This window comes from Grampus griseus, assembly GCF_964374135.1.
Source record: "Grampus griseus genome assembly, chromosome: 3".
NCBI classification, from domain to species: Eukaryota; Metazoa; Chordata; class Mammalia; order Artiodactyla; family Delphinidae; genus Grampus; species Grampus griseus.
Window position 1 is genome coordinate 159,825,030 of NC_139019.1, and position 18,823 is coordinate 159,843,852.

General features: G+C 46.1%; 1 protein-coding gene across 3 annotated transcripts; it reads right to left on the reverse strand.

The window, feature by feature from the left end:
- Positions 1-7,368: 7,368 nt before the first annotated feature.
- SMIM7 (small integral membrane protein 7) lies at positions 7,369-18,030 on the reverse strand (the record flags this gene model as incomplete). Of its 3 annotated transcripts, XM_082650065.1 has the most annotated exons (6): positions 17,942-17,991; positions 17,819-17,860; positions 17,420-17,553; positions 17,268-17,320; positions 13,104-13,194; positions 7,369-8,425 (listed from the first exon to the last, which is right to left on the reverse strand). In XM_082650065.1, exons 3-6 carry the CDS (start codon positions 17,497-17,499, stop codon positions 8,410-8,412), a joined length of 240 nt encoding a protein of 79 aa, XP_082506191.1. In that variant the 5' UTR covers positions 17,500-17,553; positions 17,819-17,860; positions 17,942-17,991. The 3 variants fall into 3 exon arrangements, with proteins under 3 accessions (XP_082506191.1, XP_082506192.1, XP_082506193.1); XM_082650066.1 differs by lacking the exon at positions 17,420-17,553 and having other exon boundaries at positions 17,942-18,028; XM_082650067.1 differs by lacking the exons at positions 7,369-8,425; positions 17,420-17,553 and having other exon boundaries at positions 13,100-13,194; positions 17,942-18,030.
- Positions 18,031-18,823: the final 793 nt, after the last annotated feature.

Sequence of the window (18,823 nt, forward strand, 5' to 3'; positions counted from 1 at the left end):
CAGTGTTGGTTTCCCTCAGGTTTCCTGGATGCTCGGATGTTTACTTCTTTGTGTTTTTTTTTTTTCTTTCCTGATTACACGAGTAGTAGATATTTGCAAAGTGTAGACAATTAGTCAAGTAAAGTATGAAAAAAGATTGAAAAACTGCTCCCTGATGGAAATCTCTGCACTGGTCTACTTTTGTGTGTGTGTGAAATTTTCCATGAGAAGGTTAAAGACAAAAAAAGGAAAAGAAACCACTCAGCCAGGCCTGTGCGTTTGCTTGGTTTTGTGTGTGGCAAATGCGAGTCATGTAGTTTGGAGATGGTGTTGTCTGCAAAGCCAAAAATATTTACTGTCTGGCAGAATAACACCCCCTGCCCCAGCCCCCAAAGATAGCCCCGTCCTAATCCTCAGAACCTGTAAATAAACTGTGTTAGATGGCAAGGGAGAATTAAGGTTGCAGATGGAAGGAAGGTTGCTACTCTGCTGACCTTAAGATGGAGAGATGTTCCTGAATTATCCTGGTGGGTCCAGTGTAACCACAGGGGTCTTAAATGGGGAAGAGGGAAGGAGAAGTGTCAGAATCAGAGAGACTGCATCATGAGAGAGAGTCGACCAGCCATTGCTGGCTTGGACGATGGAGGAAGGGGACCACAAACCAAGGATGTGGGCAGCCTCTAAAAGCTGGAAAAGGCAGGGAAACGGATTCTCCCCTACAGCCTCTAGAAGGAGCCAGCTCTGCCGACACCTTGATTTTAGCCCATTGAGACCCATTTTGGACTTCTGACCTCCAGAACTGTAAGATAATAAATGTATTGTTTTAAGCCATGAAGTCTAGGGCCATTTGTCACAGCAGCCACAGGAAACTCATATAGGCCCCTGACTAAAAAAGCTTACCACCCTCTCTTTCAGATGCAGAGCTGCCCAATTAGAGCTTTCTGCCATGAAATACATGTGACATGTAGCTACTTGTGACTGGGGGACTGGGTTTTTCATTTTAACTCATTGAGATGGAAACTGAAATAGCCACAGGTGGCTAGTGGCTACTGAACAGATAGCAGAGGCCCTTGCTACTCAGAGTGTGGTCCAGAGACCAGCTACACAGGCTTCCCCTGGGAGCTGGTTAGAAACACAGAATCACAGTCTGAGCCCCCAGCCTGCTAAGTCGAATCCACACTTCGCCACAAGCCCCAGGGGATTCATGGGGACATCAGAGTCTGAGACACTGTGGTGGAAGCCACCATTCACTTCCACGCAAATAACTGACCATGGAACAACGGGAGGCAAGGCCCATTCTTAGCAGTTCTCAGGGTCGGATTTCCTAGACCACACGGAGTTTTTTGTTTTTTTAATTTTTAATGCTTCAAAGCATACTATTAGCCAAGTAGATAAACTAACAGCTATTGAATATCTACTACAGCCCAGACCCTTGACCATCTATTATGGACTGAACTGTGCCCTCCTCCAAATTCATACGTTGAAGCTGCAACTCCCAATTCAACTGTATGTGGAGACAGAACCTTTAAAGAGGTAACTAAGTTTAAATGAGGTCATAAGGGTGGGCTCCTGATCCAATATGGCTGGTGTCCTTATGAGAAGAGAGACCCCTGGACTTCCCTGGTGGCACAGTGATTGAGAATCTGCCTGCCAATGCACGGGACACGGGTTCAATCCCTGGTCCAGGAAGATCCCACATGCCGTGGATCAACTAAGCCCGTGTGCCACAACTACTGAGCCTGCACTCTAGAGCCCACGAGCCACAACTACTGAGCCCGCGTGCCACAACTACTGAAGCCCACATGCCTAGAGCCTGTGGTCCACAACAAGAGAAGCCACCACAATGACAAGCCTGTGCACCACAACGAAGAGTAGCTGTCACTCGACGCAACTAGAAAAAGCCCGTGTGCAGCAACGAAGACCCAATGCAGCCAAAAATAAATAAATAAAACAAAATTTTAAAAATTAAAAAAAAAAAAAAAAGGAAGTGATCCCAGGGATGCACACAGAGGAAAGGCCATGTGAGGACACAGCAAGGAGGTGGTAATCTGCAAGCTGAGGAAAGAAGCCTCACCAGGAACCAACCCTACTGACACCCTGATTTTGGACTTGCAGCCTCCAGAAACCATGAGAAAAGAAATGTCTTTTGTTTAAGTCACCCAGTCTGTGACATTTTGTTATGGCAGCCCGAGCAGACTAAAACACCATCTCATTTAAGCCTCACAAAACCCTGTTGAGAATGTCTTTTAATAAATGTACTGACCCTGATGAAAAGACCACCACTTTTTGAGTACCTGCTTCACATCAGGCAGGTTATAGACACATGTCAAGGCTGTCTCTGTATCATAGACAAGGATATGGAGGCACAAACAAGCCAAGATGCTGCCCCATGTCACACTCTGTAAGTGACAGATACCAGGTCTGAGGCAGACCTCCATCTTGCTTTCCGCCACAACCCTCTTTTCCACTTTTTTCCCTGATTCACATAATAAACTCTAATTAGATGCACCCAAGCTTTACTCCCCCTAAAATAACTTCTACAAACTCCCCAAGCACAGTCTCTCTCTCTATGTATGTATGTGTGTGTGTGTGTGTGTGTGTGTGTGTGTGTGTATACACACACACATATATCCTTGTGGCCCATATGTACCACTAACAGCCACAGTAATGCAAACTAAACACAGATGAATATGATCCACCCATAAGATGTCTTTTTTTTTTAATCGTCTAGTCCAGGGGTTGGCAATCTTTCCACGAAAAGTCAGCCAGTCAACACGTTCACAGTTTTGTGGGTGAGATGGTCTCTGTCCCAAGGACTCAAGTCTGTCCTTGCAGCTTGAAAGCAGCCACTGACGATACACAAACAAATGGGTGTGACAGAGTTCCCATAAAACTGTATGGACAAAGAAACGTGAATTTCCTTCCATTTTCATCTTGATTTGTTTTTCAACCATTTAAAAACATACCATTCTGCCTTCTGGGCCATGAAGAGACAGGTGGTGGGCAGTAAAAAGACAGGCGGGGAGCCAGATGTGGGCAGCAGCTTGCTAATCCCTGGTCTAATCCAAAACCACCCAACTGGCCAAAAAGAAAGCCACAGAGCCAGACGATGATGAGCCCTTGCCATTTTCTTACTGAAAAATGTGGACTTTGAATTTCCAAATTCAATTCAATGCTACAGATCCCTTTGCCCACTTTCTTATCCAGGCACACCTGTTATTTCTAGGAACTCTCTCAAGTGCCAGAAAGGGCCTTGAATGGGATAAAGTGCCTTCCTCTGCATAATGAAAATCAAGGGAATGGTGAAAACAAACCCCCCCAAAAAAAGAAACACCTTTTTTTTTTTTTAATAGCATGCCTTTTTTTTTTTTTTTTTGTGGTACGCGGGCCTCTCACTGTTGTGGCCTCTCCCGTTGTGGAGCACAGGCTCCAGACGTGCAGGCTCAGCGGCCATGGTTCACGGGCCTAGCCGCTCCGCGGCGTGTGGGATCTTCCGGGACCAGGGCACGAACCCGTGTCCCCTGCATCGGCAGGCGGACTCTCAACCACTGCGCCACCAGGGAAGCCCAATAGCATGCCTTTTGCTTTATACACAAACAGCACTTGTCTTTCATCAATGCGGGAAAACATCAGGTTTTCCTGATGGTTTGTCAAATATTTCATAATCTCAAATTTGGTTAAGAAGGAGATAATAAAAATGGTTGACACGAAAAGGAAATGCCTCGTTGACTTTTCTAATCTAACCACTTCAGAGGAGAGCCAATCTCATTATCACATCTCTCACTGCTACTTAAGAGGAATCCCAGGGAGCCCGGAGAGATTTCTCCCCTAACTATCCAAAGAAGTAAAATTGGGTTTGCTCTGTTAACCACATCACTTGAAAATGGCCAGCTCCATTTTCAGCAAGTTTGTACATGTCTTTATTAAAATCCAGACCACAAGGCATGCAGACTATTTCACCTGAGTGGCTTTGGGAGGAAGGGGCACCTTGAGACCCTCCATCATCCCTTCGCTCAGGGGTCGGCGAATTTGTTCTGTAAATGGGCCAGACTGCCAGTATTTTCAGCTATGTGGGCCAGTCTCTGTCGCGACTCTACCACCGTAGCAGGAAAGCAGCCAAAGCAACCGTACAGAGCACATACCCAAAGGGGTGTGGCTGGGTACCGATAAAACAAGCAGTGGGCCAGACTTGGCTGGCAGGCCATAGTTTCCGAGTTCTGCTCTAGAGCATCTGGAACTGAAGTGCAACAAGAAACCTAGAGAAAGGAGACGGGGTTCACTCCTCAACACGGCAAGCGTGGACTAAGCAAAAGGGGGTATATCCAATATGAACCCCAAAGTTTGCATCCAGGGCTTGTGCTGCAAATTTCTATTTTCTTTTTGTTCTCCACGTGTGGCTTCTCACCTTGGCAGCAACTCTATGGAACATTCTCCAGGATGAGCAATAGTGGGCATTTATTTATTACTTAGATGGTGGTTAAGATCCTTAACTACCAAGGCCAAGGTGGAAAGCCAGCTGGTGTGATGTTAACTGCTGTTGCTTGCATAAAGAAACAGTTATCTGGGTGGAGCTGAAAACCTCATCCTTACTCACAGATTAAGCAAAGTTAATCTACTTAAGTGGCTGGGACATCGCTCCTAGTCAAAGATGATAGGGACTTAGAACCAAGGTCTTTGAGATGTATGTACGTATGTATGTATGCATAAACATACATACATAGGAACGAATGAACATTAAGTAAATAAAGACAAAGAAGTAAGTTGTCAAAGATGTGTTTTTGGGGGCTGGGGGTTCTTAGCCTAAAGCTGTCAACGTGGATTTCTCTTTTTTTTTTTAAATGCAAGTTTCTTTAATAAGTTTAGTCATTTTACCATCCTTTCTTTTTTTTAAGGTGGACTGTTTTTTTATATCAGTTTTTTTGAAATATAATTTACAATGTTGTGTTAGTTTCAAGTGTACCACAAAGTGATTCAGTAATACATAAATATATACTATATATAGATTTTTCAGATTCCTTTCCATTATAGGTTATTACAAGATATTGAGTATGACTCTCTTTTTTTAAAGTGACCCCCAAAAGCCATTAGGGATGATACACTGAGGTGTTCATTGCTGTGTTATTTATAATAGACAAACACTAGAGATAACTCAAGTCTCCATCAGCTGGGGACTAGTTAAATTAATTATGGTATGTCCTTACAATGGCTTATTTGCAATTATTAAGAATGGTAAAAATACAGAAGTGTGCTCATATTATCAGGTGAGAAGAGCAGGCCAGAAGATACAAAGATACCATCTGGATAGAGAAAAGGTATCTACCATATCCAGTGCACATGCATAGAGAAAGAGCCAGAGGAATGTGTACCCAGAGTGATGCTCTCTGGGGAAAAGTGATTACGGGTGATTTTTTTCCCTTACAGCAAAGCTGGACTTCATAATTTTTCTACAATGAACATGCATTGGTAGTAAGAAACTTTAAAACAAAATAAACAAAAGCCACTAAAGCTACAGTGGTAGTACATGACGATGTAGCCTTCCCGGGTACTCTGGGAAGTACCAGTGAGGGAAGCCAGCAAAGGTCACAACAATGGTGACCGCAGTGGCATTTATAACAGCGGATAAAGTACAAGTTCAAAGTACATATGAGAGGGCCAAGGTTAAAATGAGATTTATTGATGCTGCACGATAGTTAAAAATGAGACCCATGAAGCCTCTCTGGCAGCCCAGAAAATATGAAGGAAATGATGTCAAAATGAAAACAGCAGAGACTCACAGACATGGAAAAAAAAATTATGGTTACCAAAGGGGAAAGGAATAAATTAGGAGTTTGGGATTAACAGATACACACTACTATACATAAAATAGATAAACAACAAGGATCTACTGTATAGCACAGGGAACTACATTCAATACCTTGTAATAACCTATAATGGAAAAGAATAGGAAAAAGAATATATATATATATGTATAACAGAATCACTTTGCTGTACACCTGAAACATTGTAAGTCAACTATATTTTAACTTAAAAAAAAAAAAAAGAAAACAGCAGAACCCAAACTGCCTTACCACTGTTGGAACTATGTCGAATATACCAATATGTATAAGAAAAATGCTAGAAAAGGAATGGGAAGACAGGAAAAGGTTTTCCATGCTGGAAATTGTTTCCAATTTTTTAAAATGATGTGATTGCTCCTTTAACTGTCTGTGTGTGGACTGCTTGAATGAATGTAGGCAAGAAGAGAGAAAATTCGGGCAGTGAGGACACCCATAGGTACTGAGTGCTTACTGGGCGCCACCCAGTCAAGCACCTGGCTCACCTTCAAGTTCACTGAACCTTTTAATAACACCAGTAGGTTTGACTTTCAGGCCCATTTTAAAGATGTGGAAACTGAGGCTTAGAGAGGAGAAATAACCAGCCAAGGCCCCATGAGCAAGAAGCAGAGATGGGATTTGAACCCACATCTAACTGACCCAGAACATGAGCACTTACAAGCTGTGGGACCCTAGGTACTCAAAATTCAAACTTGGGTAACCTTTGGTGCCAGTGTGGGTTCTTGAAAAGCCTCCTAAAGATGCACACCCATGAGTTGCCACTTTAAAAATGTACAACAGCCTTTGATGTGCATCCCCCACAGCTCCACTGCTTATAAGAACTGAACAATGAGAAAATAGTTCTCTGGTGAAAAATACAACTATTGAAACAAAATCTCAATGACAGCATTCTCTCCTCCGAGCTCGATTCATCCCCACGACACACAAATGCCTCACCTCATTGAAACCTCAGCGCCGGTCTGAATAAGGCAGGGAGGTTTCCTCACATCATTCATATGGCTTGAGGACTGACCAGCCAAGATCTTGGCACATCCATTCCTGCTGACAAGAACACCGACCTGCGAGAAGCTCGATTCAGCAGCCCTGTTCCCTGCTACTTACAAACCACGGGGTGATACTCGGCCCAGATTTGACAAGGGAATAAATTACAGAAGCTATGAAGTAGAATGAATTAGCTGAGCAGCAAGACAAGTGGACTTGACCCTGGCCTAGCAAAATCCCACCATTATCACTAACTCGTTCGATTCTTCCAGGTGCAGCCCAAAATCGTATTTGCCCAATTCCTGCCCAACATTTATTGAACAAAAACTGAAAAGGAGTATCTAACATTGCCTCTTTTCTGACTTTTTGACAGCCTCCACAATAAATGAATCCTAGGTGTTTCCCAAAGTGTAATTTGAAACAACTCAAATTGACAGTTAACTTCTACAGTAGAAATTAATACAACATTTTAAATCAACTATATTCAATAATTAAAAAAAAAACCTGATGAAAGTATCAAAAATAAAAAAAATTTACAAAGGACTTCTTGGTTAAAAAATGTATAAACAAAAGGTCCTTTTTAGAAATGAGCTTTATTTTCAATGCTCTTTAGTTCTAAGAGCCTGCATATTTATTCTTTCCTCCTACCAGGTTACCTGCAAGTTAGGATTTCAAAAACCACAACAAACAAATCAAACACCTGTAGGATCCAGGCACTGACCACCCAAGTGGTCATGTTGGCGATTAAACCAGGAATCCCTTTCAAAGAAGCTTCTATGCAAAATGCTGTATTTCCTCCAATGAGGCTTGTTTTTCAACCTTGAAATCATCCACTTGAAAAGCAGACCCCAAAACCCAAGCTTTCAGAACTGGGTCCCAATATCACCACATAAATCACTCTCATTCTAAAAACTATACAATTAATGGCCCCAAAAGTTACTTTAATAGAGGGCTTCAAGGCAAGGCAAAGTTTCTCATAAAACCGCCATCCGCCCTGCCAACTGCTCTGCACCTCTCTTCCACAGGAACCCATAACACTTCACCCTTCAAGTCCTGGGGACAACCTCAGCAGCATGGAGTGGCCAAGCAGAGCCCATTGGGATGGGGAAGGAATTTGGACACAGACCCAGCAACAATGAACTTGTTCATTCCTCACAAATGCAGTCCAATAAGAGGCTACATCAAACTTAAAAGCCAACCTTTCTGCTTCAGATCCCTGGATACAAAAGATTTTTAAAAATCTGTATAATTTGAACCGAAAAAGGATGGTTATTAAAAATAAACCAATAAATACCCAGATGGGTGAAAGTTTGGTAGAAGAGGGATTCTGATCTGATTAAACAATCTAGATACCACAGCCCCTCACATAAACACTCTTCAAACTCTTTTAAGTAGACAGCATTTCAAGGCAGAGATCAAAGTGAAAATATCTTTGAAAAGAAAACAGTGACGTGGCTGGGAAACTGTTCATCTTGGTGAACATTTTTTCCACCCACCACAAGCTTGGACTTTCTGGGAAGGTCACCGGTTTTCTGGTCAGAAACATTCTTGAAGTCGTCAGGAATGGAGGAAGAGACACTCTGAGAAGGTGTGTTTCCGGTTCTGTACCTGGAGCTCAGGAGCCAAAGAGCCTGGAAAAGTCAGAGGGCAGAAACATCCATGAGGATGGGAAGCGGTTGCCTTGAAAACACTTTCAGGAAATATTTTCTGGTTACTATCACTAAGATCATTTTACATCATTTTCTGATTTTGTAAGTAACTCTGTCACACAACAATGTGAACACACTTACCGCTGCCAAACTGTACACTTAAAAAAAAAGTAACTCTTTTAAAAAGTATCTACTTGGTATGAATCTGTAACATTTTATTTTAGCCCATTCTCTATCACTGCAAATCAGTGGTGACTTTCATAAATAAAAAGACCTTTGAGTAAACAAACGATTATTAGAGATAACTCTGTTAACTGAAGAAAATCTGGAATAGAAAAGGCCTAGAAACTGTATAAATGTTCATGAAGTTTGGGAATAGGTTATGATACAGGCCTACAGGGGAAAACCACAGAATTGTTAAGAAGATACACAGTTGGCCCTTGAACAACACAGGTTTAAACAGCGCCAGCCCACTTATACGTGGATTTTTTTCAATAGTAAATACTGCGGTACTACACAATCCAAGGTTGGTTGAATCGATGGAAGCAGGACTGCAGATACGGATGGCCAACTGTAAAGTTATACTCAGATTTTCGACTGTGAGGTGGGTCGGCACCCCTAACTCCTGTGTTGTTCAAGGCTCAATTGTATATGGGAACTCTCTGTGTTACCTTTGCAACGTTTCTATACATCTACACTCTTTCCAAAATAAAAAGGTTATTTGAAAAAATAACAACAGATGGGGCAGGAACAACTGGGTCACCACATGCAAGAGAATGAAGTTGGATCCCTACCTCACACCATATACGAAAATTAACTCAAAGTGGATCACAGACCTACTATTAAAACTATAAAACTTTTAGAAGAAAACTTAGGTGTAAATCCTTATAATCTTGGGTTAGGCAATGACTTCTTAGCTATAACACAAAAAGAACAAGCAACAGAAGAAACAGATACATTGGACTTAATCAAAATTGTAGGATTTTGCACTTTAAATGACACCATCAAAAAACTGAAAAGATGGGCTTCCCTGGTGGCGCAGTGGTTGAGGGTCCGCCTGCCGATGCAGGGGACGCGGGTTTGTGCCCTGGTTCGGGAGGATCCCGCATGTCGCGGAGTGGCTGGGCCCGTGAGCCATGGCTGCTGAGCCTCCGCGTCCGGAGCCTGTGCTCCGCGACGGGAGAGGCCACAGCAGTGAGAAGCCCGTGTACCAGAAAAAAAACAAAAAAAACAACAAAAAAAACAAAACTGAAAAGACAATCCACCAAATGGGAGGAAATACTTGCAAATCATATATCCGATAAGGGACTGGTATCCAAAACATAAAAAGAACTACAATTCAGTAATAACCTAACTAAAAAATGGGCAAAGGATCTGAAGACATTTCACCAAAGAAGATATACAAATGGCCAATGAACACATGAAAGCTCAATGTCATTAACCATTGGGGAAATGCAAATCAACCTTCACATCCACTAGGATGGCTATAATCAAAAAAACTGACAATAGCAAGTATTGGCAAGGATGTGGGGAAACTGGACCCCTCATACCCTGCTGATGGGAATGAAAATTACTGCAGCTACTTTGGAAAATAGTCTGGCAGTTCCACAAAAGGATAAATATAGTTACCATATGACCCAGCAATTACACTCCTGGTTATATACCAGAGAACTGAAAACTTAAGTCTGCACAAAAACTTGTACACAGATGTTTATATCAGCATTATTCAAAATGGAAACACTGCAAATATCCATCAACTGATGAGCAGATAAACAAACTGTGGCATATCCATAGAATGGACTATTATTCAGCCACAGAAAGGAATGAAATACTGATAAACACTACAACATGGAAGAGTCTAGAAGACATTATGCTGAATGCAGGAGGCCAGACACAAAAAGCCATATACTGTATGATTCCATCAACATGAAATACCCAGAACAGGCAAATCCATAGAGACAGAAAGGAGATCAATGGTTGCCCAAGGCTGCGTGAAGGAGGAATGGGAAGGAAATGCTTAATGGGTACTGGGTTTCCCTTTGAGGGGGATGAAAATAGTCTAGAATTAGAGAGTAGTGACGGTTGCACAACCATAGGAAAATACTACAAAATACTGAATTGTGAAGACTGACTTCCACTTTTTACTTATTAAAACCCTTTTCCATGGTTTGACACTCTCATTTTCTCCCTATCTTCTCCCCGCCCATACTTTTTTAATGAAGATATCAACATATATAGAAGAGTTATAACAGTTCAGCAAACACCTACGTACGCACCACCTGCAATTAATGCTTTGCTTTACTGTGTATCTATCCATTGATCCATCTACTTTATTTTTCATGTTTCAAAGTCGCAGATATCAGTGCCCTTGGTCTCTAAATGTTCAGACACCTTTCTCCCTGTATTTCAAGTTTTTTATGACTTTTTAAAATTTCCAATTGAGCTCAGCTCCAACAATACAGAAATGAGTACATGGAATAGTAAACTATCCCTTGAGCCCACTAACTTCCTCAGCAGTCACAGCACAGTCACCTCCGTGGACAGTCTGGAGTAGATCCTTCCAACTCTCTCACTGGAAGTTATTTCCCTCACACACCCACTCAGCACTTATTCAATGTTTACTACGTGCAAGTCACAACTGACACCAGAGTGTGCATACAGGTGACACCCGACCTTCTTTACTTTCAAACCATTCTCCTGTGTAGACAGAACCTTCAGGCACGTTATCAATGATGGTGTTTTGTCAGTTGGTCGTATGGGTGTCCTTCGAGTTACCTGACTCTTCTCCTATTCTTGGAGACTTAGGTGATTTCCAGTTTTTGATATCCTGAAAAAGCCAGTCACTGCCTCCCTGACAGAGCCCGTTCTACAGAAAAGCTTCCCTTACTCACGGCATGTGCTGAAAGAGCTGGCCTAGGTCAGGGATCTGTAAAAAGCCACACAGTAAGTAGTTCAGGCTTTGTAAGCCTGTCAAAATGGTCCAACCTTGCCATTGTAGTGCAAAAGCAGTGACAGACATGGGCTCCATTCATGAAAACTTCATTCATGAAAATAGGCAGAGGCCCATGCCCATGGGCTGTGGTTTGCTGACCCCTGACCTAAGTGGCTGGAAGCAGGAACCCCCAATCCAAGTAGATCTGGGTGACACCTGCATACTCCCAGAAATCAAAATCAGGACACTGGGCTACTGGCTAAGCTAGCCTTGGGCTGAGCTGGGAGGTCACAAAGCCTGAGGCTACCATCCTGGTCACAGGCCAGCAGGTAGAGCAGTAGAAGTAGCTAGTCAGGTAAGAGAGGACGATGAAGCCAACGGACAGAAAAGAACAAAATGATGATACCACACCGAGTTCTTCTCTGCCCCAGGACCTTTGCCAATGCTGCTTCTGGTGCTACTGTGCCTCTCTCCAGCTCTGCAAATGGCAGGCTTTCCTCTCGTTCTGTAGGTCTTGATTTGAATGGCATCTTCTCAGAGGACCTCTCCCTGACCCTCCTAAACTGGGAGCCCCCTTCCAATTCTCCATCTCACAACCGATTTTTCCCCCTATTTGTTTATTTTACATCCCTGTTATTCTGTGCATTCGCTGAAGGCAGGGACTATGGCTGTTTCGGTCTCAACTGTAATCTCAGAGCACAGCCCTCAAAAGACAGTTTTGAATAAATAAATGAATGAATGGATAGGTGGGAATCTAGAGAGTCAAAGGCTGGAGGAGCCCCCCAACACTTCTACTTCCTGTGACAGCTAGTTATACTTCGTACACTCTTCTGCAAATTCCTTGATCTCTTCATGAGCCCTCTCTGTACCTAGGCAGGCCTCATCTGAGCTCCCAAAGAGGGTCTCTCTGGGCATACACTACAGCCCTCATTCTGGGCTCTAAAATACTCTCCAGCAGCACAGAAACCCCTCCTCCCCCGATCTCCTAAGTCCTGGAATCATCCCCTCAAACAGCCACTGGGCTGGCAGAAGGACCACACAGCAACCCCAAATTCAGCTTCTCAATGACTCAAGACAGCCAACTTTTCACTCTCTTCCTCTTTAGGGGAAGCACATGGAGATGGGCACAGCCTGGCCCAGAATCCCAGGTTCTCCTTGTTTTTTTCCCCTGAGTCTGTTTACTATGAGTCTCATAATTCACTAACAGCATGGTCTTGACACTGAAAGGAAAACCAATCCAATTGGATATTTTTAGTCTAATGAGAAAATAAAATAGGCATAAAAAGCAGAAATAAAGCCTGAATGCACTCCTGCTGGCTTCCAGCAGGCTGGGAGCAAGACCCAGCAGCACGCTGGCCTTTCAAGACGTATTTTCCACTTTGGCCAACGCCAAGTATAGGCTAAGCACAATCAACAGAGTCGGCGAGAGGTGATGGAGCCATGGGCTCAGGGGAAGGCATCTCTTGGCAGCCTCTGCTGAGGCACCAGGCACAGCCAGGACTTGAAGAACGCCATGTTCCAATCGAAGCTCCAGCCTGGACTGCGGTGACATAGTTTAATTCCTTCAGACCCCAGTTTCCTCTCTAGTGTGGAGAGTTCTTACTTTGAAAGCAGAAAGCATGACACAAAAGTGCAGACTGGGAGGACAGAAAACGATCATCAGAGGTTCATTCTGGAGAGCGACCCTGAGGATAATGACAATGAAGGAGAGAGGCGGGCTGGACTTACACGATCATGCAGAACATCATGAAGACATTCCATAGGGCGATGAAGATTCGAAAATATCTGAGGCTCAGCAAGAACTCCCGGATGTTGTCACCTGGAAGGTCAGAAAGCATTTTCACAAGCAGTGCTAACATTTCTGTTGTCACGGCTGCAGTGTGCTTCTGCCCACCCCACACCCACTGCCCCCATGTTCCAATGGCAGCATGGCTTTTCATTTGGGCCACCTCTGTTCCCCAGCCCTGAGCACTCAGGCTATAGCTGCCACTGACCAACCCCCTGAGAGAACCAAGCACTCAGCCTCTGATTGGCTCAGGGAAGGGCACGTGACCCCAGTCTGTCCAATGAGAGCCAGCCCTGGGACTTTTGCCCGAACTACCAGGAAAGAGGCACTTGCTTTCTGCCAGGCTAGCTGGACTGCAAAGATGTAAGCCCAGTCCTCTAAGGCAGGGTGCAAACCATGGCCTGTAGGCCAAAGCTGGCCTCTGCCACCTATTTCTGTATAGCCCATGAATGAAGAATGTTTTTTATACTTTTTAATTGTTAAAAAAAAAAGCCAACAAATTATTTTGTGAGCCACAAAAATTACATGAAACTCAAATTTCAACAGCCATAAAGTTTTATTAAAATACAGCTATGCCCACTCATTTACATATTATCCATGACTACTTTCAACTTACAGAGGTGAACTGTTGCACCAGAGACTCTATGGCCCACAAAGCCTAAACTATTTATCATCTGGCCTTCTACAGAAAAATGTGCCAAGCCCTGCTCTAGGGTCATCTTTGTCAACACAAGCCAGCCTGATAGTAAAACCAATCAGGAGGAAAAGAGAGCTGGGGAGGGTCACAAGCTGGAGAGCCAGTTTAAGCCCTGAATCCACGTGTGCCCGAGGACCATTCTACGCTTCGATGTTTCAATTTGCTTTAACCACTTTGAGCTGGTTTTCAGAGTTTACAACTGAAAAAGCATACTAATTCAGGCAAGCAAAATGGGAGTTCTGCTTTGGTGACGACCAGCTCTAGTCCCCTCTGATGCCAAGGAACAGAAACCACTCCAAGAAGAGGGAATTTGGTACATTAAGACTCCAGAGGGACTTCCCTGGTGGCACAGTGGTTAAGAATCTGCCTGCCAATGCAGGGGACACGGGTTCGTGCCCTGGTCGGGGAAGATCCCACATGCCGTGGAGCAACTGAGCCCGTGTGCCACAAATACTGAGCCTGCACTCTAGAGCCCGCAAACCACAACTACTGAGCCCATGCACCTACAGCCCGTGTTCTGCAACAAGAGAAGCCACCACAATGAGAAGCCCACACACTGCAACGAAGAGTACCCACCCCCGCCGCAACTAGAGAAAGCCTGGGTGCAGTAACGAAGACCCAACGCAGCAATTAATTAATTAATTAAAAACAAAAAAAGACTCTAGAGACTCGTGTTCCAGAACCTTCCTCTGGGGTTTTGAATTGATTGCCCAGCCTCTTGAGGCCTCCAGAATGAAATGAATGGATCCAGATTACATGATCTACAAGCGTGTTACCCAAAGTGTCATCCACAGACCAGAGTTGGAACACTGGGAAGCTCAGAAACTTCCACAGCAACCCAACATGACTGCCACCTGGCACTGCTGCACCATCCAAGCGCATGAAGAGCACAAGTTGCTCTACATGGTTTAGACAAGTCCAGTGTTGTCCAAGCCACGGGGTTAGCAACACGTAGCATAGCCTATATAAGTGTTGGCCCAGCACAGACTGCAAATGTCAGACAGATCCGTTCCCAGAATGTCTGCAAGGCACTGCTTGGCAAGGCCCTTCTCTGAGCCCAGGATCACAAAAATGGCCTCTCTTACCATGAACAAACGCTGACTAAAGGCTACTCATCCCACGGAGTAGCTGAGTGCAGGGGATACAGGAAGGAATGAGACACGTGCCCCTGCCTTAAGGAGCTCACAGGGAGGACAAATACCAATATAAAAGCAAGTAACCACACACCTGATTATTCACTAGGACAAGTGCCATGGGAGCTGTAATGGGGGAACCCAACCTGGCATGCATCGGGAGGCAGGTGGGGTCAGAAGAAGACTCACTGGGAAAGTGTGTGAACTCCAACCTTAAACGTGAGCTGGGGACTTCCCTGGTGGTGCAGTGATTAAGAATCTGCCTGCCAATGCAGGGGACACGGGTTTGATCCCTGGTCCAGGAAGATCCCACATGCCGTGGAGCAACTAAGCCCATGCGCCATGACTACTGAGGCTGTGCTCTAGAGCCCACACGCCTAGAGCCCATGCTCCACAACAAGAGAAGCCACCGCATTGAGAAGCCCACACACTGCAACGAAGAGTAGTCCCGGCTTCCCGTAACTAGAGAAAGCCAGCGCACAGCAACAAAGACCCAATGCAGCCAAAAAAAACGTGGGCTGGAGTTTACTGACCTTCCACACAAGTGACCTGGGCCTACATATGCCCCAGTTTCCTCCTGTGTAAATGGGGATGATGGGGGACTGGGAAGGCTGCAGTACGGTGCCTGATATATAGGACACTCTCAATAAATGAAGCCACTGTGATATTAGGGGTCAGCCAGGCAGAGGATGGAGGGAGAGGAGCATGATCTACAGGGGCAACTGCCAACACAGAGTCCTAGTTTGAAGGAGCCTAGCAGGGAGCCCCCGATCAGAGGGAAGCCACCGTTCTGACTATCCTTGTCACCAATGCTCCCGCCACTTTCGAGCCCACGTGGCCAATTTCCCACCTACCATAGCTCCAACTCAGATCTATAGATCACATCCCCAGGGGCTGGAATAGTGCCTTCCACGTAGTGGGTAAGCAACGTATACAGCTGCTGAATGAATGCATGAATGAACAGAAGGACAGTCTAGTGATTGAGAGGACAACCTCTGAGGTCAGAAAAACCCAGGCTCAAATCCCAATGCTGTCGCTGATTTGCTGTGTGGCCACAAACAAGTTGAGCCACATCTCTGAGCCTGAGTTTCCTCATCTGTAAAATGGGAAAATGCTCCTTACCTTTTAGGAATGGAGGTGGAGTGAAACACCCATAGGAAGTACCTAACAAGGCAGCCACCACCTGGCAGGCCCCCAGTAAAGGGGAGCTGTCAGACTGCCTTCAGATTCGCTGCCCCTTAGGGTTCCTATAGTCCTCATGCAATGCTCCATCATAGCACCCACCACCTTGGCTGCAATGCCACCTCCTCAGAGGGCCTTCCCTCCACACAGCCCAGCCAGAGCAGCAACCCCACTGCTATCCTCCCGACATCTTCTTCACTGTGTGTTCCTTGTTTAGGGACTGTTTGTCCCACCCCATAGGAGTACAACCCAAAGGCAGGAATTACTTCTGTCTTGTTCCCTGCTGTGTCCCCAGCATCTAGCACAGTGGCTGGTACATAATAGGTATTCAATAAATGTTTGGTGAATGAATGAATGAATGGATACAATAGTCACGTACAGGTCCCATTAGACTCCAAATAGTCACATGTGTCAATTTAGCAGGAAGTATATATTCTAGGGCCTCCAGGGGCCAGTCATGTGAAATGATACAAAGAAAAGGGGGCAGGGGCTGGGATGAGGTAGAGGCCACAGGCCCGGTTTCAGTGGGGTCCTGCTTCGCAACTCCTATTCAACAGGTGTCAAAAGGTCGCTTGAACCCCAAGTTGTAGAATGTTCCAATTTTTCTTGAAAAATCATACATCTGAATCTTTATATGACATCTCCTGATTTATCTGAAAGCTAATCTAATTGAAAATTAAACAAACAGGTCTACAGCATTCTGGAAACAATAGGCTGTTCATTCATTCGCTCATTCATTCATTCATGCTGGAATGCTGGAACTGCAAGGACACAGATGAGCCAAAACAAGCTGGAGCCTCTTCTCTGGAGCTTAAGGTCAAGTGTGAGAGCTAGATATTAGCCAGATGACAGCATACATAAAAGAAAATTATAACTGTAAGAAGTGATATGAGTGCTGACCTACGCAGGGAGGTCTGGTAGGAGAAAGCAGTGGATGACAGAGGTGGGTAGAAGGAACAGCACAAACTCAGGCACACGCGCGCGCGCGCGCACACACACACACACACACACACACACCCCTAAAAGAAAACTGGTGAAAAAGAACTGTCCTCTCTGAAATGTACCAATTCCAGAGTACAGAAAGGAGACCTTACCTGTGCTGGGCTCCCTCGACTCCTCCCCAAAGCCTTGCGTGTCCTTCTTTTTCCTACAAACAGAAGCAGACAGCGACCACTTTCAATAGGACAAACAGACCACTTAGTCCCCGGGCCCTGATCCCCAGCTCAGAGGGGAGCTCTAGCCCTACCGTTGGTTTGCTGTGTGACCTCTTTTGCGCGGTTCAGTGATGTTCCCTGGGCCACCCCTTGCCCAGCCAATCACAGCCATGCCTGCAGCCACCGACGGGGTGGAGAGAGTGGTTCGAGGCAGCCAGCTGCGGGGCTGCGGGTACAGATTAGGGCTAAGAGATTCTCGGGGGATGGGTCTGAGGCTCTCATGGGTGCGAGCAGAGGGATCCCGGGGGAACTGAGAGTCCGGAGTTCAAATCTCGGCGGCGCGGAGAGTCACAGAAGGATGGACCCGGTTGGAGGCGGAACTTGGGGCTGGGACCTGGGGGCGGGGCCGGCGGCGTAGGCCGGGCTCACGCTCGCGAAGGCGGGGCTACGGGTCCCCCGGATGGAGCCACGGTCCAACGCGGCCTACTCACAGCTTAAAGTTGAGCACCGCCCCGGCGTTCATCAACAGCGTCCTGCAGAGGGAGAATGCGGTTACCTGGACCGCCCCCACCCTGTCGGGCCCTCACGTCCCATCCTCTGGTCCCCCTAATTACCCAAACAGCAGGATGTCCCCGATCATTGTTACTGCCGGAGCGTTCGTCCGAACAGGAAGCGGAAGCCTCGGGAAGGGAGGGGAGAGGAACACGAGCCAACCAATCTCGAAGCAGCTCTAGAGAGGGCTGGACCAATCAAAGACCAAGGCAGGCAGGGTCCCGCCTTCTGCAGGCCAAGCCCCCTAAAGAAAGAGCGAGCGCCGCTCCTTGCTAGGAAGGCCTGGGGAGGGTAACCAAGAAAGGGCGGGGCGGCATCATGACGTCACCCAGGGGCGGAGCCATCTGGGGGCAGGGTTGGGTAACGGATTGGAAGCCTTTCGCGCATGCGTGAGAGACCAGCCAGCCAGAGCACTAGCCTTCTGCTGGGCTGGGCTCTCGGATGCGGCTTCTAGAGAAACGGTGCGCCCTGATCACTGAAATGCATAGGGGAATGAGTCCTGATGCAGTGGGCTCTACCGGGCATGGACGCCCCGACTGTTGCATTCCAAAAGGGCCTCCTCCTGGGCCCCACGGAAGGCGGGATCCCCACTAGGCAGGCACTACCCGGGGCGGGGGTCCCGACTGAGCGGTTCCCTAGGAGGACGGGATTCCTTGCGCGGCACAGAAGTCATGATTTACAGAGGGCTGGGATCATGACAGCTCGATAGAGGACGGGGGTCCTGACCGAATGGACCCTATGGGGCACGGGAGTATGTGGTTCACAACTGATCTGGTCCCACGGGGGATGGAGGTCCGGATCCAAGGGCTCCACAGAGGACTTGGGTCCTGATCAGCCCCACAGGAACGCGGTCCTGATTGGTCCGTCCCGCCTGGGTGGGCTCCGTGAGGAACGGATCCCGCCCCCCTCCAAGGACAGATCCCCTGTCCAACTCACACTCCACG